The sequence below is a fragment of the Platichthys flesus genome, chromosome 16, assembly GCF_949316205.1.
Source record: "Platichthys flesus chromosome 16, fPlaFle2.1, whole genome shotgun sequence".
Lineage (NCBI taxonomy): Eukaryota > Metazoa > Chordata > Actinopteri > Pleuronectiformes > Pleuronectidae > Platichthys > Platichthys flesus.
Genome location: NC_084960.1, coordinates 3,356,361 through 3,378,716, shown reverse-complemented (window position 1 = coordinate 3,378,716; position 22,356 = coordinate 3,356,361). Strand labels below are relative to the sequence as shown.

The 22,356-nt window shown below is 42.1% G+C and overlaps 5 protein-coding genes across 7 annotated transcripts; 2 read left to right on the top strand and 3 right to left on the bottom strand.

Moving 5' to 3' along the window:
• The first annotated feature begins 3,804 nt into the window (after positions 1-3,804).
• atp5mf (ATP synthase membrane subunit f) lies at positions 3,805-5,709 on the top strand. The gene is made up of 4 exons (XM_062407862.1): positions 3,805-3,895; positions 5,082-5,189; positions 5,337-5,453; positions 5,564-5,709. The coding sequence occupies exons 1-4, from the start codon at positions 3,880-3,882 to the stop codon at positions 5,590-5,592; spliced, it is 270 nt and encodes an 89-aa protein (XP_062263846.1). The 5' UTR covers positions 3,805-3,879; the 3' UTR covers positions 5,593-5,709.
• Positions 5,710-5,797: 88 nt separating this feature from the next.
• Positions 5,798-9,020, bottom strand: cpsf4 (cleavage and polyadenylation specific factor 4). Its single transcript, XM_062407822.1, has 8 exons — positions 8,573-9,020; positions 8,414-8,464; positions 7,622-7,774; positions 7,371-7,466; positions 7,160-7,253; positions 6,949-7,021; positions 6,686-6,847; positions 5,798-6,498 (listed from the first exon to the last, which is right to left on the bottom strand). Exons 1-8 carry the CDS (start codon positions 8,673-8,675, stop codon positions 6,430-6,432), a joined length of 801 nt encoding a protein of 266 aa, XP_062263806.1. The 5' UTR covers positions 8,676-9,020; the 3' UTR covers positions 5,798-6,429.
• A 702-nt stretch (positions 9,021-9,722) lies between these two features.
• shmt1 (serine hydroxymethyltransferase 1 (soluble)) lies at positions 9,723-14,714 on the bottom strand. Of its 2 annotated transcripts, none has more exons than XM_062407769.1 (12): positions 14,572-14,714; positions 13,356-13,482; positions 12,798-12,943; positions 12,593-12,708; positions 12,317-12,477; positions 11,692-11,773; positions 11,393-11,605; positions 11,161-11,274; positions 10,941-11,063; positions 10,683-10,799; positions 10,355-10,465; positions 9,723-10,253 (listed from the first exon to the last, which is right to left on the bottom strand). In XM_062407769.1, exons 2-12 carry the CDS (start codon positions 13,446-13,448, stop codon positions 10,081-10,083), a joined length of 1,449 nt encoding a protein of 482 aa, XP_062263753.1. In that variant the 5' UTR covers positions 13,449-13,482; positions 14,572-14,714; the 3' UTR covers positions 9,723-10,080. The 2 variants fall into 2 exon arrangements, with proteins under 2 accessions (XP_062263753.1, XP_062263755.1); XM_062407771.1 differs by lacking the exon at positions 14,572-14,714 and adding an exon at positions 14,506-14,525.
• An 873-nt stretch (positions 14,715-15,587) lies between these two features.
• pdap1b (pdgfa associated protein 1b) lies at positions 15,588-17,943 on the bottom strand. Of its 2 annotated transcripts, none has more exons than XM_062407839.1 (6): positions 17,805-17,943; positions 17,533-17,624; positions 16,757-16,852; positions 16,523-16,644; positions 16,156-16,307; positions 15,588-16,023 (listed from the first exon to the last, which is right to left on the bottom strand). In XM_062407839.1, exons 1-6 carry the CDS (start codon positions 17,815-17,817, stop codon positions 15,968-15,970), a joined length of 531 nt encoding a protein of 176 aa, XP_062263823.1. In that variant the 5' UTR covers positions 17,818-17,943; the 3' UTR covers positions 15,588-15,967. The 2 variants fall into 2 exon arrangements, with proteins under 2 accessions (XP_062263823.1, XP_062263824.1); XM_062407840.1 differs by having other exon boundaries at positions 16,757-16,849.
• A 1,602-nt stretch (positions 17,944-19,545) lies between these two features.
• bud31 (BUD31 homolog) lies at positions 19,546-21,959 on the top strand. Its single transcript, XM_062407851.1, has 4 exons — positions 19,546-19,749; positions 20,281-20,403; positions 20,633-20,799; positions 21,418-21,959. Exons 1-4 carry the CDS (start codon positions 19,656-19,658, stop codon positions 21,466-21,468), a joined length of 435 nt encoding a protein of 144 aa, XP_062263835.1. The 5' UTR covers positions 19,546-19,655; the 3' UTR covers positions 21,469-21,959.
• Positions 21,960-22,356: the final 397 nt, after the last annotated feature.

The window sequence follows — 22,356 nt, the reverse complement described above, 5'->3', positions numbered from 1 at the left end:
TCCACAGCAAAGCAAAAGGACCAATCTGTGTCTGATCTGCTGCTGAGGCTTCAGGTTACATAAAAACAATAAACAATTCAATTTGGTTATTTACCATCAATGTATACATTAATCTATTTAATGGAATTATGAGAATATTTGCTATTCGTTTATATTTCAGGTGATTTATTTGTAGTATTGAAAGCCATGTTCCAGAATTACAAATGCATATCCACTCACCTCCTGGTTTCATCTCTACACTGAATACACACATATATTATTTCAAATCTAATGAAGAAAGTCACTGAGAATTAATTGTCGTCTGATTAAGTCTGACAACACAGTGAAATTAAAGTTAGATGTCTAATGTTTTCAATTCAATGTAAAGAGAAGATTAAACTGGGTGAGTGATTGATGCAGAAACCACCATCCTCCCCATCTGCTTCCAGAAAAAATATACTGGCAATTTAATAATACTGAACCCCCCGCCCCCCCTTCTATATTTTCCTGCAGATACTCACTCCAGCACTGCTTCTCCTTCCAGACGTTTGAGGCGTCTCTTTGTGATCTTCTGTATCGTGCTTGAAGAGCAGCTTCGATTAGTCAGGGAGTCGTTAGCGGACATTACGTTTAAGTGTGTGAGTGAACGTGAAAGGGAAAGTTTGATTTAGTAGCCGGAGCCATTAGCGCTGCAATTAATAAAATGGTCCCTGTGGAGCTTTTTCTACACATATCTCTCTCTCTCGCTCTCTCTCCCCCCTCTCTCTCTCTCTTTCTCTCTCTCTCTCTCTCGCTCTCTCACGCACACACACACATGCACATTCATTGACATAATACATCCTCTCACTTTATTCTATCCTCACCATCACAACCAGATGTCTAACACCAGCTCGGCCACTATGACCCTAACCTGCTTCTGACCTGAACACGTTAAGGCCGTTGCTCTTGTGGGGACCAGTTATAATGTCCTCACTTTATATCAGGTCTATAACTGGTCCTCACAAAGGTAGAAAGTGCAGGTACACACAAACACACATGTTCCTCTGGGAGGACGAGCTCATTTTAACTGCTCCCCTGGGGATCTGCATATTTCTAATGAGATAGACTAATAGGGAAGTTAATAAACCCTGGGCCTGTCTGACTGTCTGTGTGTCTGTCTGTCTCACTTTCTGTCTGTCTGTCTGTCTGTGTGTCTGTGTGTCTGTGTGTCTGTCTGTCTCACTGTCTGGCAGGACAGCGATGAGGGCGAAGAAACATTCAGTCACGGACAGGAGGAGGAGGAGGAGGAGAAGGAGAAGGAAGCAACATTTCATTACAGGGAGCGAGTGGAGGCAAAAGAGAAGCAGAGGGCAGAAGAGAATTACAGAAGATTAAAAATGTTGGTGTGGGAGGAAAAGGAAACGTTAGATAAAGAAGGAGAGAAGATGTGGAATAAGAGGAGAGAAGATGTGGGGCTTGAAGCTGAACAGGGAGCGACTGGCTGCTCAAAGGTCATGGAAGCTACGGAGCCGCGTGCAGAGACATGAGTTCAGTTCCTTTCTCTCCTTTATCCTTCATCTCCCTCCATCATTCTCTCTCCCTGCTGCCAGTTTATCCTTTTGTATTAAAGTCTTCATCTTTTCTTCCCTCGTCCTCTTTTATAAGCGTGTTTCTATTCTCTGCACAGACCGACTCCCTCCCTCCTTCCCTCCCTCCCTCCCTGTCTCCCTCCCTCTATCTCTATCTCTCTCTATCAGCTTCAAAGAGCCGTCTCTCTGTGGTCGACCTCGGGGGCATCGGCCTCTTGAGGTGGAATAAAATCCCCCCCCCCATGCAGTGCTGGTGTGTGCAGCTGTGGCCGATGCAGACTCCTCAGAAGTGCAGTGAGGCCGCAAGCGATGCACAGACACACACAGACACACACAACCAATAAACAAGCAGGTGAACCAGGTTATTTCTGTTCAGGAGTTTAGTCTATATATGAGATTACAATACACTGCTGTCTGTAACCTTTACTGCCCAAATGAAATGTGTGTGTGTGTGTGTGTAGGTGTGTGTGAGTAGGTGTGTGTGTGTGTGTTTGTGTGTGTGTGTTTGACAGTCTGCCACTCCTGGAGGCGTGTGCTCAAAGGCTCCAATGAGATTGGATTAGAGGTTCTGACCTGCCCCTCCAGGGGGGAGGGGGGGGAGGGGAGGGGAGGAGGAGGAGGAGGGATGGTTTTTAGACTTATGATTCTGTACAGTTCATCGTGTCATCATTTATTGCATGATGACAAATTAATCTAAAGAAGCTACAGATCTTGGAAAATGTCTGTTTCAATTTTTTTTGTTGAACTTGACTTTTGACCGATCAGCTGGAGAAAGACTCCAAAGTAATAATCCAACAAAGTTTGTTAAAAATATGTATGAGTTATTTCGTTCATATACAATGATGTCAGGATTATTATACAACTTGGGTCCAATTTATTAATTATATACAAAAACAAAATCCAATGTTCTGTGTCTGTGCTTTTCTGTGTTATTTTGAACCAAGTTAATAATGTTTGAAACAAAATGGTTTCAGGCCAAAACACAAAGCAATGAAAGAGGGAAACTGTGGAGTCGTGTGATCTCTGTGGGTTTCTCACCACTAAAATATTGATGAGAGACATTTAGAATTATTATTCAGTTTCAAACTTACAGCTCTGGAATGAAAGTCCCAACATTAGACCTTTATCTTTTGATGTAGTGAAATCTAAGAAGATCGTTTTACAATTGTTTTGATTTAAACTAAACACTAAAATAGACCCACACACATCTTGTATTCATGAGGCCACCTATGTGAAGCAGTGCATGTCGGACATCTATTCGAGTCATCGTCTACAGAGAGTCGTTATATGGAAGCAGGGAAATCAGTCTAATAAAGGAAAGAGGTTTCTGCTCAGTCTTGGATGAAGGCCAAAAATCACTGCTGCACCCTAATTCTCTCTTGCTCTCTCTCTCTCTCTCTCTCTCTCTCTCTCTCTCTCTCTCTCTCTTTGTGTGTTGTGTATTGAGCGTATTGATCGGCGTGGTTGCTGAGAAGGGACCTGATCTACCACAGCTCCACCTCTGCCACTCACAGACAAACACAAACACTCTCAGTCCGAGACCTTAACTACATCTTCAGATACTTTATGGACACGGCTGCTGCCGGCTGCTCATTGGTCAGACTGATGGAGGGAACTCTTCAGGTCACTGCTTCAAACTACTTGAGATCTGACTCACACTGGGCTATTTGAATAAGAGAGAGGTTCAACATGGCGTATATAACATATGAAGTACACAAAACACAGTACATAGTACAACATAGAAGCAGTGGATAGGATGAGAGTTGTGCAAACTGGAAAACTGCAAAAATGGATTGACAGGTGCAAAGATACTTCAATATACTTAATATAATGTACATGCACAAGATTAAGTAAATAGTGATTGTACATTATTAACTACTTCTATCTGAACTCCTTCTATATGAACTCCTTCCATAAGAACTATTTCTATATGAACTATTTCTATAATAACTCTTGCTATATGACTTGTTTCTATATGAACTGTTTCTAAAAGAACTCTATCTATAGGAGCCTGGTTCTATATGAACATGTTCTATATTAACTTTTTCTATATGAACTGTACCTATATGAACTCTTTCTATATGAACTGTTCGTATAAGAACACCTTCTACATGAACTATTTCTACATGAACTGTTTCTATAAGAACTGTTTCTATTTGAACTATTTCTATTACCTTAGAGTTAATTGTTAATTCATCGCTAGAATCTGGTGACGTCTCCTTTGCTGCCCCCTGGTGGAGACATTCTAAAACTACATCCTTTCCCACAATGCACTGCCTCATTTTATTCCCATCAGCCCTTGCGGTGAATTTCTCGTACCAGACCAGTCAAGATGGCGGACAGACCAGGTACAGTAACGTGTCCTCTGCAGAAATAATAACACTCAGCTTGTTTTTTTTGTCTCGTTGTGTGTTGCCTGTTGTTGTGTGCAGTTTGCAGTAGCGATGTGTCTGTGTGTGTGTCGTTGTTTGTGAGTCCGTGAAGCTGTGTGTGGCCCTTAAGGCCGCGCTCTCTCCTCCGAGTCACGTCAAGGACTTTGCGTGTCATTGGCCGAGTTGCGGTTTAAATGTCTGCGTGAGACGTTTCCAGACGTGAACCCGTTTTAATGAAGTCACCAACGTGTTAGATTGTGATTCTCTGTTTGTTTGAAGTCTCAACACTCGAGCTGTGTTGTTGTGTTTTACTTGTATACTCCTTTTCTTGTAGCTTGCATGCTAAAAGTGCTAACCCGGTGTCGTCCTCCTAAACGCTCTTCTTGGTTTAAATCAAATAACAAAAACAACTTAAATACAAATAAATAAACAACCAATAACCTTCACTTTCCTCTCAGTGGTTTTATATCAGCTGAATAATTAAACCTCATTCATTTGAAGCTGATCCAGAGCGACACTCACCTGCTAAATGTCAAACGTCAGTCTGAACTTTGCTTCAGTGACTTTACAGAGCAGATGATTTAAATGAGTCTTTAAACTGTGCCACTGCAGCTTCACGTGTGTTTTTGTACACTTTTGTATTGCTACTGTCCAAAGTGCAAAGTTGTGTGCTTTGCAGAATTACAGGCTGTAACCACCTTGAAGGAAAAGGCACCTTGAAATGTGAAGGAATTAATAGATCAATAAAAAATATTGGGTGAAGATCAAGTTAAAGTAAAACATGTCTTGTGAGATTAATGACAAAGATCAACATGTTTATTATGCATTGTGTTACAAGATTAGTGTGGAGGTGTAATATGTTATTAGTCTGTAGAAAGTTTAGATGTTTGTCAAGTGTCATTCTCTGCTCAGAGTTTAAAACCACAACCTTCACTCAGGAGAACGTAGAAGAAGTTACGTGACATTTGTTGTGATAATTATCCATATTGACGGATATGAATATGTTTTGGTGATATTACCCAGCCCTGATTTCAGTGTTTCAAACAAAGTACTTCTGGGCTTGTGTATTGAAGCCTGGCAACCCCCCAATAAATGGAAGCTCACTGAAGAGCAGATTTCAGGACCAACATTCATTTAATTGTTGTTTCTTCTTTATGACCAGTTGCCGTAGTGGAGAAGCGTCTGCTTGATGTGAAGCTGGGCGAGCTGGGCAAGTGGCTCGGAGGTCGAGACTTCACCCCCAATGGTCTCATCTCATCTGTCCGCAGTGGTGAGGAAACCTGTTCTGACTGAAACTTAGTCGACTTGGCAGTTAAACAAAACAAATGTTCAGGATTCAAACCAGTCACTCTTGAGACACACACACTTTCTGCTGTATATTTCCTCTCAATTTGTGTTTCCCCTCCGTCCCTTCCAGGTCATGACAGATACTACAACAAGTACATCAATGTGAAGAAGGGGGGCATCGGCGGTATTGCTATGCTGCTGGTTGGCTATGTCACCCTCAGCTACCTGTGGGAATATGACCACATCAGTAAGAAATGAGTCTCACTTCTTATTTAATGTATTCTACTTCCCTCTGTTTCACTGATATGAAACAGTGATAATGAAAATATAATTCTCTTCCGTTTCTTTTCTTCCCAGAACACGATCGCTGGAGGAAGTACCACTGAGCGCCCTCAGCAGCTCTCAGACCTTCAGGGGTTGGCGGTGGATCTCTTCACTCCCCCGGCTCTTTCTACTCTCAGCTCTTGTGTTAATATGTGACCAATAAACAATATAAAGATTCACACTTGTGTCATGTTTGGATGTCTACACCTATCCGCTGTACATGACCTGTGTGACAACACTTTATAAACATATTTATACGACAGGTGAATCAGTAACAAGAACATTTATTTGAACATATTGTACAGTTTGTAAAAATGTTCACTCCGTCCAAACAAGTGAAGTTTATCCTTTCAACGTAATTAGGACTGAGTTCTTTACACCACACAGTTGAATTTTTTGAGTGTGTTGAGATCTAACAGGAAATAATTATCAATGATTCAAATGTTTGCAAAAAGCCACAGATGTAAGAGTTGGAAAGTAACATTTGACAGTGACATTGTTTCTGGCAAATAAATTTGGGCTCCAATGGATCACAGTAGTTTTGAGTAAAAAAAATTCCTGCTGGTTTTATCACAACTTTTCTTTATATAATAAGGTCAACAGATTCTGAAAGGATTAGCAGGTTGTAGCACTTGGTCTGCCGTCACAGATGTAGTCACGTGACCTGAGGAGACGAAGATCGGCAACGTGTTGGCGCGGTCCCTCCGGAGAGGCACGCTGCAGACTGGTCCCGGGGTTTCATGTCTTCTACTTCTGGGTCGAGCCAAGTCATCCAGCCACAGGGGTCACCTCAGTGGCAGAGTTTGTAAGAGGCAAAAAAAAGTTCATCTTTAGCTTCCTCTGCTCACATGTGGAGCGCTGGCTGCAGCACTGTGGGGTCAGGACCTCAGGACTGAAGGTCACTGTCCACTGAGGAAGGCGAGGTGGCCTTTAGTGCATTTGTTGGCATAGTGGCCCTTCTCTCCACACTACAGACACGGGAGACAAAGGCATGAAGGGGTTAAGGGCACAGACAGGATGGGAGTTAGTAGAATAACAAGTTTAAATATTAATAACTGGATGTTCAGTGTGTTGGTCCACTACTATGTAAGGAAGATGAATTGTCTAGATACTGACGATGCAGTGAGCTACTAGGACACATAGGACAAGTCTCACCTTGTAGCAGGTGACCTGGTCCAGTGGACGAGGCCCTCTGTTGCCAATCATGGTATTTTGCTGGAAACCGCCCATGTGATGGTTGTTCTGCGGCCGCTGGCCTGGACTGGAGTGGGTCAACTGGATGAGAGAGAGCGACGAGCGGCCGAGGGTGGGCACAGGCTGCAGCGTGACACGGTGGGGGGGGGGAAGCAGGTGATTAACATGCGGCAGCAACTGACAAGTAGGTCGATGAATGACTCTGTATAATCGTATCCTCTCACCTTTGCTTGGTTCTGGGATTGTAATGGTAGCGGAGGCTGTTCAGAGGCTCCCATAGGCAGCTCAAAACGAGGGCTGCGGAAAAAACATCTCACTGTTAAATCTATAACTGTTGACGGAAGTCTCTCAGCTTACTAAACGATAACTCATCGTGTTCTGATCATAACACAGGCAGAAATATTATGTAGGAGTCAAATAAAGAGGATAACTTACTGCATAAATTTACAGGATTTTCCTTCTGGACAGAAACCGACCAGGTAGTTCATACAGATCACTCTTCTTGTGTGTCTGTGTCTGCAGTCGGGACCTGAGACAGACAGATGGACAGAAAGGGTCAGCACCTTAATTACAAACAACACAGAGGAAGAGGAGGAAGAGATGCAGCTGATGAGCTTTGGTTAAAACAGAGCGCCGTGGGACCCACCGTGTTTGCAGAAGCCCCGGTCGTACCAGGGACAGTCCTTGATCTTGGACTCTGGATCGATGTGCAGGAAAGGACATTCCTTGTTGCTGCACTCGCCTGCAAGAATCGAACAAACAAACGAAAACAGAGACCAACAGGGTCGAGTCATTAACCAGCCCAGAGAGGAGGAAGAAATACACTACAGGTTATTTAACGACTGGAGGCTGATCAACAATCACAAGACAAACGCAGTAAGGAGAGGGGGGACAAACCAAATTTGGAGTAGAAGTAGCATTCAGGCATCTTGGTCATGTCGTACTCATGGAGGAACTCGCACTGGTCTCCCTTCTTACACAGGCCTCTGAGCCAGTGCTTACACACCACTGTCTTCTCTCCACTGATGTGACGGAAAGGACACATCCCACCTGAGAGAGGAAACACAAACAAACAAACAAATAATCAATTCATGCCCCTGGACAGCTGTGGTAATTGATCACCTTTAAAATAACGTGTCCCTCAAATCCAATGTCAGGTTGCAGATTTTAACCTATTTATTACGACAGTAGTTAAACAGCCGTATCTTAAGGGGTCTTCAGTTACTGTTAAGTTAAAATGGTCACTTCCTGTTGCTCTTTTTTTCAGAGTAACAGCTTCCAACTGAAAAATTCCATCACAAATAGATGAAAATAAAGAAACATGAAAACATAATGAATGAATCGTTTTTGATTTGTTGAAAGCTGCTCATGTGAAGCACAGTCCCACGCTGCACCTTCATTATTATATATTTGAGAAAAGGATTGAATTTAGTAAATGTGCTCTTTTATTAAAGCAGGTAACAGCCAGCTCCAGCAGTGTTAGAGTTGACAGCAGCTGCAGTTTGTCCAGTCAACTCATGTTTGATTTAAAAAACGAGGGAAACCATAAGAAGTTTGATGTGTTCTTGTTTTCTTGTGCACTGAAACTCAACCCGCGGGCTGAACCGAGCAGTGCTTCCTGTTTACATGCTGCAGGAACAACTTCGTGCAGATCGGACACAAGCAACACGTTCATGTTGTGTTTCTTACCTTTCACACACGCCGCTCGCATGAAGTACTCGCACACAGCGGACCCGGACTCTGCAGAAAACAAAACAGATCATTCAGCAGCAGACACCAGTGGCGGTTTGCAGAAGCACACTCCACCTGCAGCAGGCTAAAGCACCAGCTAGCACGCCGAGAACTTACTGTCCATGCCGGGGAAGGGCAGCGGCTGCGCCCCCAGCTGCTGCTCCATCGCGAGCTCCAGGTCGAACTTGATGTGTTCCGCGTTGGCCAGTAAGTCCTGCATGTCTGCGGGGAGGGGGGTGTTTGCGACCGGAGGAAACGTCTGTTAGCTAGCTTGAAGTTAAGCTAGTTAGCTAGGTACTTCTTCATGAGCCAGCTAAAGTGGCTAACGAGGCTAGCCCGGGCTAACCGACACTCCCGACAACAATCGGCGGGCTCACCGACGACACAGCGCCGCAGCTGCAGCTCCTGACGTGCGTGGAGGGGACGTTTCAGACAAAAAGCCCCTGACGGAGATCCGCGTTCAACCGGTAAACTGTCACCGAGCGGCTCCTTGTTCTCCACAGCAGCCGTGAGGCGCGCGCACTGACCTCTGACCCCGGGCCAGGCGCCATTAAACGATCGTCGAGCGCTCGATCGAAGGTGTCTCGTGGGCTCGATTCACTCAAATCACATCTGGATGAGATCGTAGATTGAATGTAAATACAAACTTGAGATATAATAAAGTGTTGATATTTCCTCTGGTTTACATCAATTATCAATAAAGTTCTTTGAGGAAATTATGGTTGTAAAAAAAAATACAATAATAGATTTATGAGAGATTCAAATCACATCTTGTAGGATTTTCCCTCAATTTCACTTGAGGTCTTTTATTTTATTTATATATTATGTGAATATATATTCTAAAAGCTTAATTGTGTTCTTATTATTAACTAGTTTATCTGATATCTATTAAAAGTCTGCTCCACAAGTCTTTCACCTGTTGTTGGGAACCTCTAAATGAGATGTAATAGTGTTTATCATTTTCTTTCCTGTTTTAAATTTGAGTTTCCTTTCTTTAAATCATTTTAACACTATGTTACTTAAAACCTGTTCTGATATGAATTACATTTGAATATCTTTTTAATTTGATCTCCATTCTATTATCAATTAATTTGTGAAACATCAATTATTGTGTTCTTGGTCTGGTGACCTGTTCAGTGTGTATCCTGCCTCTCGCCCCATGTCAGCTGGGATTGGCTTCAGCTCCCCAGTAACACTCTAAAAGTATAGAAAATGGATGGATGGATGTTTGGAAGTTCGTAATACACTAACAAAGTAACAACAGTGGTTTTACAATTCACAGATTTTATTGAAAACGTCTCGTACACAAGGATGATCACGCATGAACGCAGTAATCATGTTTGGCACTCAGATGTGTAGTTCTGCCTGCTGAAAAAAAACTTGAGATTTTGACATAATTAAAGCTTCAATGTAATTGTAACAAGAGAGATTGAATTCACAGTGGAGAAAAACCATCGAAGACAGTAAAGGCCAACAAAACTGATTTTTTGCAACTACAGTTCCAAGCATTGGTATCGTTCTGATTTGGAGAGACAGATTTAACCCTTAAAAGAAATATACACACGACACACAATGTTTGTTTTAAGCATCAGTGCAGCTGCTCTCAGAGTGTGAACTGCTGCCCCCTACAGCTCAGGGAGGCCGGGCATGGGGAACTGACCAGCGAAAGCTTCCACCTCAGCCTTGATCTCAGCCACCCGCTGCTGGAACTTCTCTTCCTGTCCCAAGGCCTTGATGAACTCCTTAAGAGGGGCCTTGGGATCCAGGCTTCTCTGCACCTCCAAGGTCAGCTCCACGCCTGCAGGGGAAAAGGAGAGAACTTGTGGTTAGTTTCAAACATCTCTCAAAGAACATCTTGAATATACTGCCTTTTTTTAAATGTGGGCTTTACGACTATACCTTTGTGGATGAACTCAGCCACCTTCTTGAAGTCATCCTGCTCCATGCCTCTGGAGGTCAGAGCTGGGGATCCAAACCTCAGACCACTTGGGCGTAAAGCACTTTTATCCCCTAAAAGAAAGGAAAAATTAAGAATGGCACTCAAAAAGACCTTTACAGCTTTGCAGGAGCTACATCCACAGAAATAAAAGGATATACTAAATTATACACACACCAATGTCTTCATTAATATAAATCAAAGCTGTATACATGTCTGCCACCTCTATTTAACTGGTCTTAAGTCTGACATTTCTCTAATGGTAGCTTATTATAGAGACACAAACGCTACCTGGACAGGTGTTCTTATTACAAGCGATGGCACAGGCTTCCAGAACCTTCTCAGCTCGTCCTCCATCAGTTCCCTTGCTGCGCAGGTCCAGCAGGATCAGGTGGTTGTCAGAGCCGCCTGCACCAGAAGAGACACACAGCATGAGAGGACATCACATGGACCATAAAGCTATTAAGTGCTTCTACAAATATAAGATTCCTTTAACAGCTAAACCATTAACGAAAGAAAACAGGTGTCATCGTGCAGTGTGTCTCGTACCAGTGACGATCTTGTAGCCGTAGTCAATAAGAGCACTGGACAGAGCCTTGCAGTTAACAAGAACCTGCTCCTGGTAGGCCCTGAACTCTGGGGTCATGGCTTGTTTGAGAGCTACAGCAACACCTGAGGACAACCAGCCACAGACAAACCTGACATAGATGCTGCCGACATAATCAATTGGCTGTTTACTTTGAAGTCAAAGGGAGAAGAAGTATGATACCTGCAATAGCGTGGTTGTGTGGTCCTCCCTGCAGCCCTGGAAACACGGCCTGATTAATCAAAGACTCCAAGTTGTACAACGTCTCCTTCCCCTTGGCATCAACACTCCGCACCCCTGGAAACACAGGCGAGAAAAATGAAATGATTTGATAAATAACACAGAACCAATACAGAGAGAAATACGTGCTGATGTGGTTTGTTTGGACAGAGGAAGAATCATTCTCCATTTCTACCTTTCCTGTAGAAGATAAGTCCAGAGCGGCAGCCACGCAGCGTCTTGTGAGTTGTCGATGTAACAATGTCCGAGTGCTCAAAGGGTGAGGGCACCACACCGGCAGCCACCAAACCACTGATGTGAGCCATGTCTGCCATCAGGTACGCACCGTTCTCGTTGGCGATCTGCCTCAAACGGGCGTAGTCGAGGTTGCGGGAATAGCAGCTTGTTCCTAGTTAAGATAAACAAGGAGGAGATGAACGTTCAGGTTCTGTGGCGAAAAAACTTTGTGTGTGGGTTTGTGTGTACTAAAAATACCTGCAATGATGATTCTGGGGTGGAACAGACGTGCGTTTTCTTGCAGTCTGTCGTAGTCAATGTAGCCGGTCTCTGGATTCACCTACAAATAATTAATTAATACTCGGTTATGATTTCCCCCCCATTTTATATCAAGTTTCCTTTATCTAGTTATGTATTATTTATTTACCTTCTTTTTTTGGCTCCAGCTAATTTTGTCTATTTTTACACCAACAACTCTGTCAAATGATGGACTTTGTAAGAACAGTTCCAGCTTTTATGAGGAACAACTGGCCACTTTTATTTGGTATGATAAAAATGAATCTTGTAAAACTTTGACTCTATAGTCAAAAATTAACTAGTCCAAATATAAAATGTGTTTCAGACAGCCACATTAAAAATTGTGTTTATCTTGATTTAGTTTATCTTACCCAGGGAAACAACACTTATTCTGTGTAGAGTTGAATTAACATGAGAAACAAGGCCTCCACAATAAGAGCATTGTGCCTGGATTCTCATGTATTAACAATTATTATGGAAAAATTTAACAGAATCTAAGCATAGTTACTGTTCACATCTTTAAGAAATTTGTATATAGATTTCCTGACGGGTGTGTGTTTACAGAATGTAATTGTTTGCTCTGTACCTTGTACGGCATGGACTCGAAGAAGATGGAGGTTGCTGAGATTTTTTTCTTTTCAGTCATGAAGCCGTGGGTCAGGTGACCTCCATCAGGGAGGTCCAGTCCCATGATTCTGCCGTGTGGCTCCACGATGGCCGTATAGACTGCGAAGTTAGCAGGCGAACCTGAACAAAGAAGAATCAACCACAGGTGAGCAAGGACCAAACTGAGAGAAAGGACAACAGAGGAGATTGGAGAAAATAAAGTCACATCAGTAATATTTAAATCAATATTTGATACCCGAGTATGGCTGCACGTTGACGCCCCATTTCTCTGAGTCCAGACCATAAGCCTCCAGCGCCCTCTTCTGACAAAGTCTCTCCAGCTCATCAACATGCTCTGTGCCACCATAATACCTGGACACATGGATCACAATGATTATTACAGCAAATGGTTTTATACTTTCTTTTTTTTTATAATTTGACCCACTCAATGAATCTTGTACCTCTGTCCCGGGTATCCCTCAGAGTACTTGTTGTTCATGCAGGAACCCAGGGCCTCGAGCACAGCTCTGCTAGCAAAGTTCTCAGACGCTATCAGCTCCAGACCGTAAGTCTGCCGGTGCTTCTCTTTTTTTATGATAGAGAAAACCTGAAAACACAGACAAACACAGGTGCTGTGTCCTTGAGGGGTACAGTGACAGTTTATCACACAAGATCTTAAAGGGAAAATCTGCATAAATTGTTTTGTACATTAGTTTCACCCAAATAAACCTGCAATTGTCTGATGTAAATGTAGGATGTAAATGTCGTGTATTCATTGATTTATGTATTTTTGTTTGTTTTCAGTTATGACTGCCAAACTACTGATGTTTACTCTGTGTCGGCTGATGAGCAAAGTCCAGGTATGAGGAAACTGCTATCGAACCATCCCTCAACTAGATATAGTGACAATTATAATAAAAAGCAGCTATAAAATATGTTTTTAAAGGTTAGTTAGTGAGTGATCGTATAAAGATGTGATCTAATATGGATGTGATGAACTGATCCACTGGACAACAAACCTCTGAGTCGTTGATGCCCAGAGGCTCCAACATCATCTTGTTGTGCGACTCCCATGTTTCCTTGCTCACACCGTGGCCGTTTGTTGCAGACATGGCGGCTGATTCTTTGGTCACACGGGATAGAAATCTTAAAAAGAGAAAGGTTATGATTTCTTTGTTTAGAGATCGAGATGATCTGAACCACACAGAGATTTGTTTCGGCCTTGGTCGGCCCATGTCTTCACACTGTCACCCTGCGTGGAAGGAGGGCACTTGGGCAGTCTGCTCCTGCTTGCCAGATCTGGGCTAAAAATAATCCAAGACCATACCGCATTTCAACCAGTGGTTGCTTTAATTAGTTTTGTGCTGTTTGGGCCACGTTCACCCTTTACCACATAGGCCACTTTAGAGTTTAAATCCATTTAGTCCAGGCCACAAGATCCACATTATTGACTGAATGGGCCCACATCCGTATTCTATCTGGGGAGGGATCAGCCTGAGCTGCAGTCAGGGTCTAGGGTCTTTGAAACAAGTAGTAATATTTAGAAAACACGTCTGAACTGAGCCAGAAGCAAGTGCAGTGATTCCTGAGTAGATGAAATTTTCCCCTGTTCCCAGAATCATACAATAATACACCTTTCCCAGCCATAAAGGTTTATATATAACCAGTGGAGTGAGTGAGTGCTGCTGCGGACACACTGATCCACCATCTCCATCAGATCTATTATATCAGACAAAGACACATGATGTAACTCTGGGGGTCTGCGGCCTGATGTGGTCTCATAAGTTGAACTTCGACCCTCCATGTTAGAGACAGTTCGATACCACAGCCTCCACGGAGACAACAGGGAGACAACAGGGAGTCAGCGGAGGGTTGAGTCCAGGTCAGCCGAGCACATGACGTTTATTACCGGGTGACTGCTCGGCTCGACCGAGACACAAACATCTGCAGCGGAACGGACAAACCAACACGGATGTGGACAAAAGGACAACTTAAATAAACCTTCACAGTTGAAGTGACGCAAAAGAAATGATTCTAACTCTAATGTTAACAGATTAAACGAGACTTCAAACTGCAGCTGAGCTTGTTATTGTGTCACCGCGGGAAATCAAACTCACAACAAGTGGTTAGTTATTTCTCTTAAATCACTTCCTGTCACTAGAAACTAACTTTAACTACAAAGTTACCGCGCCCATGTGACGCCCAGTGGGTCCGCTACACGAGGAGGTCGCTCACCCGCCAGTGGAGAAGAGGCTCCGGCCGCTGGAAGACGTGAGTCCGGCTGTAATGACACCAGATCCCCGCTAGACCTCGACCCCCACACTGCCTCCCGCACCCGTAGGGTAAAGTCCGCCAAACTAGGCACCAATCACAGCGCTTCATCTTCTTCTTGTGGTCGCTACCTGTCAGAGTGGCTGCAACAGCACCCCCTGTGGTCGAAGTTGTTAATGTGGTTGTTTTGTGTATCATCCCCCGAAATAAAATATAATAAAATGATTTCAAATAAAATTCCTCAGTTGAGTGCTCAGGATGAAGTGGAAATATTCAGTGAATGACCTCGATGATTTTCTGGGGCACTGAGGGACACTCATTACTCATTAGTTTAGATTTATTTATTTAACTTCTCTCCTTAAACATATATATATATTTCCTATTACTAAATATCTCTATATTAGTATTTACATTACGTTAGATAGATGGTGGGAAATGCTAGGCCATGTTGTTTCTTTTGTCGTCTCTGTGTTGAACTGTGAAGTTTAAAACAATGAATGGCAGTTCAATAGTGTCATATATATAAGCTCTAAGCAGAATAGAGCATATGATTTAGACAACTTTATAACTTAAATACAGAAAAAGAGATAAAGGAAATTTATATGATATTCATAAGCAAAGTCATACAGTCTTCTCCTCTCACAAGTGAATTATAGACACTAAGAGTTGAGACTTGACATTAACCAACGTGATACTAATATATAATATATATAAAAGTTTTCATCCATCATTCAAACGGAGAATGTGAACTTTTGTAAAAACCTTGAATGTATGTCTCTTTATTGTACGAGTATCGGAAAGATTTTAAGGATTCTCTGAACTGTGAAATACTTCTATTCTAAACTGAATATCTGTGATGTTGACTCATTTGTTTTTATCAGTGAGTCCAACATGGACTCTTTCACCTGAGGTTGGGAAAGCCTCCAAAATACAAGATGTTTTTTTTCACAGGTAAATCAGCAAACAAGGAAATGAACACACTTGTTTCATCATATTTATCTGAAATATTTTCATGAGTCCGTTATATACAATGTAACATCCCCCAAAATATAGTGGTAATGCTCAATTAGCAAAGTTGAAATAGTACTGTGATAAGTATTACTATAAATATCATGTACAAGCTAAATGGTTAGAAGGGATTCATTCCAAGTGTACTTGAAGACTGATGTCATCTCATTTGTAACTGTATTTCCTGGAGGGATCAACAAGGCCATTATTCCATGCCAAAACATTCACAACCCCTCTGGTGTCATGTTACAGTAAAATCAAATATTCTTCATAGCTCTTCATTTAAAAAATAGTCATATATATATATATATATTGCACCAGTCCAGAAACATGTGAAGACGCCTCAGATAAATCATTTCAGCGTGAGGGAGTTTATTCCTCTGGTTGCCGCTGACGCTGCTACTTTTGCTGTGAAGAGAAAATAAAGGATACACACGATCAGCTCGACAAGATTAAAGCCACATTTTCACTGGACGAAAAACCGAATGATACCCACTAACATCTCACATCCAATTGTTTTGACCAGATGTAGGTGCTCACCTTTCTTCTCTTCGTCTTTCTTTTTTGCAGCATCTTCTCTCTGCTTTCTGATAATGGCGAGGCGAGCGAGGTCAGCTTTGGCCTGGTCCGTCTTCCCTGCCAGGTGCAGCTTCATGTAGCGCTCCTTCGCCCTCTGCTTCTCGATCTCTTCTCTGTGCAGGAGTTGGTGCATGTCAAGGTGACGAGAGCGACATTAGGAAAGTTAGTGTACAATGTTCTTGACTGGAAGCACAGAAAGTACATTTCAAAATAAGTTGTTAAAGTGTTCAGAATATGCAGGTAACATTTGGAAATTTTCAGCACATAAGACAATATAATTGGACATCAGATGTCCATACAATTCTAATTGTGTCATTCCTTTCCTTACCTTTCTCTCCTTGATAACTGCCTCGGCTCATCCAGCTCAATTTGCGTCACCTTCTTGGACTTCTGTGAAATTCTGTTGGGGTTTTCAATTTCTATCATGCCCTCCGTACCTGTTCTCTTTCTCTGCAAACACATCACAACAGTTCGTACAGTATAAGGTGAATGAATTACATCACTCTATGTCGAGGCAACTGTATTTGTGACAACATAGAGCACAGGGTTAGTGTGGCAGTACCATGGAGTCGTCATCATCGCTGTCCTCTGATCCTGATGCTGGTAACTTCTCTGCCACTTCATTCAGAGCTGCAGGCTCCACCCCCTCTGCTTCCTGCTATAAAAGATAAATGACAGACAAGAAGTTGAACAAAAAACAGACCATCATTAGCATGATCGCTTAATGTATTTAGATGATATCACTTAAAAAAACAAAGATGCATTTGCAATGACATCTCAGTAGGAAACCTCCCTATAAGGACCCCATGTCACTTTCCACCCGGTAGTGAAATGGAAAGAGAAAGGAGTTAATGAGGAAAAATAAACGAACCTAGTAGTACAGACAGTCTTGAAACTTAATACTTTTAATATGGGAAACCAGGCATTAAACCACTGGCCTTGGTTATATTTATATTGTTTATATTTCAAGTTACATATGATTTTTTATATATTTATATATTGTGCCACCTTCTAAAGGCTATTGTGATCACTGGCTTCTTCCCGTTTTTATTGTTCATTATATTTATATTTCATATGTTGTTTGTTTTTTGAAAACTTTACTTTAGTAAGATAAAGATTTTAAATAAAAAAATGTTTACACTTCCTAATATTGGTGTAGGGTTATTTATAACGTAGTGTTGATAAACACTGTTTTAGGGAATCACCACTGTGTAAGGACATGAAGTTAAATCTGTGGCTGTTGAGCTTCAAACTTCTGGATCAGGTCACTCAAACTGTTGCATGATGGGAAGTGTAGGCAGGAGCCTGTACTACCATGACCATACGCAGCACACTAACCTCCTTCCTCTCCTTTTCCGCCTTCATCTGAGCGTCTATCTCCTCGGGGCTGGTGTAAGTTCTCATGCGGCCCTTGTGGCTCCCTCGCTTTCCTGCGTCGAGTGGGAAAAAGAGCAGAAAAACAGAAGCTTGTTTATGCACATTGTTGTTTACTAACATGTGAAAGTTAGGACAGCGTCTGCAAGCAGCCAACAGTCTGTGGAGTAATGTGCCTAACAGCAGGAAAACATTGCTGTCAACACAATGGCGCTGGTTTCGGGAATCACTCTTACCTCCTTTGGGCATTTTGATAAACGAGTCCTTGATTAAAAACGTGAACACGGTTAGAAAACACAAAATGTTCAGGCGACAACACAAACTGACAGCTGACTATACTCACAGCAGTGATATGCTGAGTGGTCCGAGGATGTGCCTGTCCAAAAAACTTAAAAACACGTGTTTGTTAAAGCATTTAACAATCCCGTCTGTTGTTATAATCTATATTATACATATATTTGCATTCAATGTGCATTTGTTGAACTAAGCAACGTGAGTTATAAACTAACATAAACAAACTTTCTGTTGTTTTTCTTAAGGCAATTTGCTAGAGCGCTAAACTGATGCAATTCACAGAGAAAGTGAGAAAAACATCTGTGTGGGTTTTATCTCTGTTTTCTTCCTGATATGGAAAAACACTTTATTTAAATGAACACATGTCGTGTTTTCGTCCTGAGGGAAATATAAAAAGTTTTTAAAAAGTGCAATAACGGAGTTTATTTTTTGCCTTGACGTCATCAGAGCGCCAATAGAGGGAGAACCCCCCCCCCCCCCTTGGTGACGTCTAATTTCAGCGCCTGAGATGGGTTCGCATTCATTATTAGAAACGAAAACAGAGAGACAGGAAGTTCAGATCGTGGCAGCGGCAGCTCGTAGAGGCACTTCCGGCAGCAACAAATATGATATGTGCCTGTGCCACACTGTTATTGCAGCTCTGAGGCCCTTTTTAACACTCCATTATTTACATTTACCATCACTGACACAATATGTTATTACAATAGACACTGCTGTAATGTAATGCTTTAATTTAGTTAATATGATCTGCATTTGCACTAATTACTCAAACATTAAAAAATAAATAAAAGGAGATTATTTATACATTTTGAATGTCTCTTGTACTTAGTAACCTTGGTGGAGATGACTAACAACTACTTGTTAGCCAGGAAAGTATTAATAACAGTTTGCTTCGATATTTCAGTATCGTTGACTTTGTTTTAACAGGATAGGCCAGCCTGTATCAACATTGCTGTCCATGGAGTCATTGTCAGTTAACTGAATTCATATAAACACTGAAGACTTGATAATAAAGATTGGTTATAAAGTAGTAGGTCAGTATTTGTTTGTTGTGTACATCTTAGTTTGTCATTTGTCAAGTATATGTACTGTTAAGTTACTGTTTACAGAAGTTCAAAACTCATACATCATATTCTGAGGTTGAAGGAGTAACAATAAGTCTATTTTAAATGTCCTTATGGATGTCAGTGCATTTAACTAAGAGTCCTTGGAGATTGCCTCTGATTACCGTCATAAGGAGAACATTCGGGCCAAAGTCAACTTATGAGAGTAAATAAAACCGTAAATGGTTTGTATGCAACTGGATAGTAACATTTTGTGAGTCTCTCTTTGCTGTCTTGTAACACAAAGAAACACTGAATACATTTCTTCAGCCTAGAGAACCACAATATAAATGGGGAGTGTGCCTGGTCCTGCCATCTCTGGTCAAATTCTTCTTTCGTTGTACTTCCATTTTCTTTGGTACAGTTGTCGTCTATAAATTTCTAGACTACTCTCTTTGCATTAATGCTATCATGGAGTTATTCACCTTCTAATGTAGAAGTTAAGGGAAGGATACAAATGTAAATGTTTGCTTTGGTTTATCACAGTTTACTCAGGCAGTTATTAAAGGAAGCTTTAAACAGTGCGGCACATATCAGTGTCAGTTTCTGTTGCCCCCGGAAGTGCCTCCTCACCGGAAGATCCACTACACCGGAAGTGCCTCGACGAGCTACCGCTGCCACTATTTGAGCTTGCCCTCACTGCGTAAACAAGAGGGGAGCTTTGTTGTACTTTGTACAAAACACGACGAGATGCCCAAAGTGAAGAGAAGCAGGAAGCCGCCGCCAGACGGCTGGGAGCTGATCGAGCCCACTCTGGACGAGCTGGATCAGAAAATGAGAGAAGGTAAAGCCGGTGGATGGCGGTCGTCCCCGCGTTGGCTCCGCTGGACTCGCAGCGTGTAGCTCGGTGCAACGAGTTCCGTCGGTTCTCTTGGTTGTTCCATCACTGTCCAGTTTGGTTTAAACACTGGTGGGTGATGGTGAAACCACTGTTTTTTGGTATTGGCGACAGCAAATGTCGAGTAACACGAGTGGGGAAGACTTCCGTGGAGGCATGGGAGGGGGGGGGGGGGGTCCTGAATAGACGCTTCCACCCCCCCAGTTAACTAGCCACAGCCGACATCTAGTAGTAGTTCCTTAACCGATACAACACGGAGATACTCATTCTCTTTGAAAGCATCAGACGTATCCGTTTGAATCCCCGTGTACTTGTAAAGTTTGACGATTTTACATCTTCTTTCTATCCTGATGTTGACCTACGAGTCTGAGATGGAGGCAGTTCACAGCATCATATCATCTCTAACATCACCTCCATGAATTCAAATCTATTTGTTCTGACTCCAACCTTCTCTGTCCTGTGTCCTGCTCCTCGCAGCTGAAACAGAGCCTCATGAAGGAAAACGAAAGGTCGAGGCCCTGTGGCCAATTTTCCGGCTTCACCATCAGCGGAGTCGATACATCTTTGACCTCTTCCACAAACGCAAAGCCATCAGCAGAGGTGAGCAGCCCCCCCATCGATGAACCACCAGATACCTAATGTTGTCCACTTCAGTATTTTACAAAGTAAACCTGAGACGACTTAAGACTTTACTTTAAAGGTTTTGCCTCACGCAGGTTACCTTTTTGTGCGTTTTTTAATGTGCAGATGGCAATACACACATGTGCATTACCTATTTCCAGATTTAATGAGTCAAGTATTAATGTTCTTTGTGTGTGTGCCCTGGCAGAGCTGTATGATTACTGTATAAAGGAAGGCTATGCAGACAAGAACCTGATTGCCAAGTGGAAGAAGCAGGGCTACGAGAACCTGTGCTGTCTGCGTTGCATCCAAACAAGAGACACCAACTTTGGAACCAACTGCATCTGCAGAGTCCCCAAGGGAAAGCTGGAAGTCGTAAGTCTGACATTGACTTATTTAAAAGACGATCTTAGCATGATTTCTTTATTAAATATGTATTTAAGGCTGAAGTTGGTCATCAGCTTTAAATTATTCCTGCTGAGTTCTGTACAGACGTGACTCATCAAAACTGCCACAGCGACAAATTAGTAACGCTTCAACTCACCAGATTTAACTCCTGAAGGATAAAGAAAATGGTGACAAAACATACCAAAATCATTAGACTGCTGTGTACTTTGAGATTTTACTATTTCTTGTCAAGTTGTTTGGTTTCATGCAGCCAGCTGGTCTGGTGGCTAAACAACATGCTGCTGCTGAACGATGAAGTCCGACTTCACATCAAGAAAACGGGCACAAACCCAAGATGTGCATTGATAAATCTGAGCATATGGGACAGAGGTGTCTGGAAAGAGCTAAATTTGTTGACCATAATTTCATAAAACATTTGTTTATCAGTGTAGTATCTTAGGGTAGTCCTAGATATTTAGGAAGTTTCCTGCATCTAATCCTTTTTTTATCAGGTGAAGGGTTTGACAAACTAGATACTTAAAAATACAAAATTCTGTAAAATCTTGCAACTAATGCTGTTTTTGTGTGGTTCTCCTCTCTCTGCAGGGACGGATCATTGAATGCACCCACTGTGGATGCAGAGGCTGCTCTGGCTAAGTGTAGATTATGGACATCTATTTTCTGTTGGACATCAGGGCTCATCAATCCTCCATCTGTGCTCCCTCACAACCCTGACGTCACAGTTTCTTTAATTCAGTCGCCTGCTTTAGAAACAGTTTGCTAACATCTTCACCACCGACTCCAGCAGACCTGATTAGGGATCAGTATTGAATATTCTGCTTTTAAACATGGTTGGGCAATGGAGAAAGCATTGAGAGGGGCCATCTTATCTTAAATACATTTGTTTTTCTCTGTGCTGTTTTTTTTTAATACACACTAAACTGAAGCCCTGGCCTTAGCTCGAGATGAGGTGTTTCTGGATCAGGTCTGTTATTCAACTGTGAAGGTCAATTTCAATACTTCTGTGTTTCATTTCATTGAAGGGGGGGGGCTGGCAGGAAGTGATTCGTGTTTGAATGTTGTTTTAAACCTGAACCTTTTCAACATTGTTATTGTAGTATAATTTTAAATAAAGAAATTCTGATTTACTTGCTCTCACATTTTTCTCTTTCTTCATCTTACACGTGAAGTTAAATATTGGCTGTAGTTACAGACGTCTTCTTAGGTTGAAGACCTGAAAGAGACTGTGTTCTGCATCGGTCTGTGTATCTGTTGTGATATATTTTTTTAGATGGGAATACTATACTTGAACCCTCATCTCTTTCACGGCTTAGTATAAATTCTACTAGAAACATTTACAGTATAATCAGCTTATACCATTTCCCCAGGAAATAAATAATTGATCTTGATGGGGAAAAAAACAGGACCATTTAGGGAACTGATATCTATGAGTGTTTGAAATTTGGTGCAGGTTGAATTAATTACAATGGACGGTTGAGCCTTTACAGAGGTTTGAGCTCTACTGAGTGACATTCCAGTTACCTG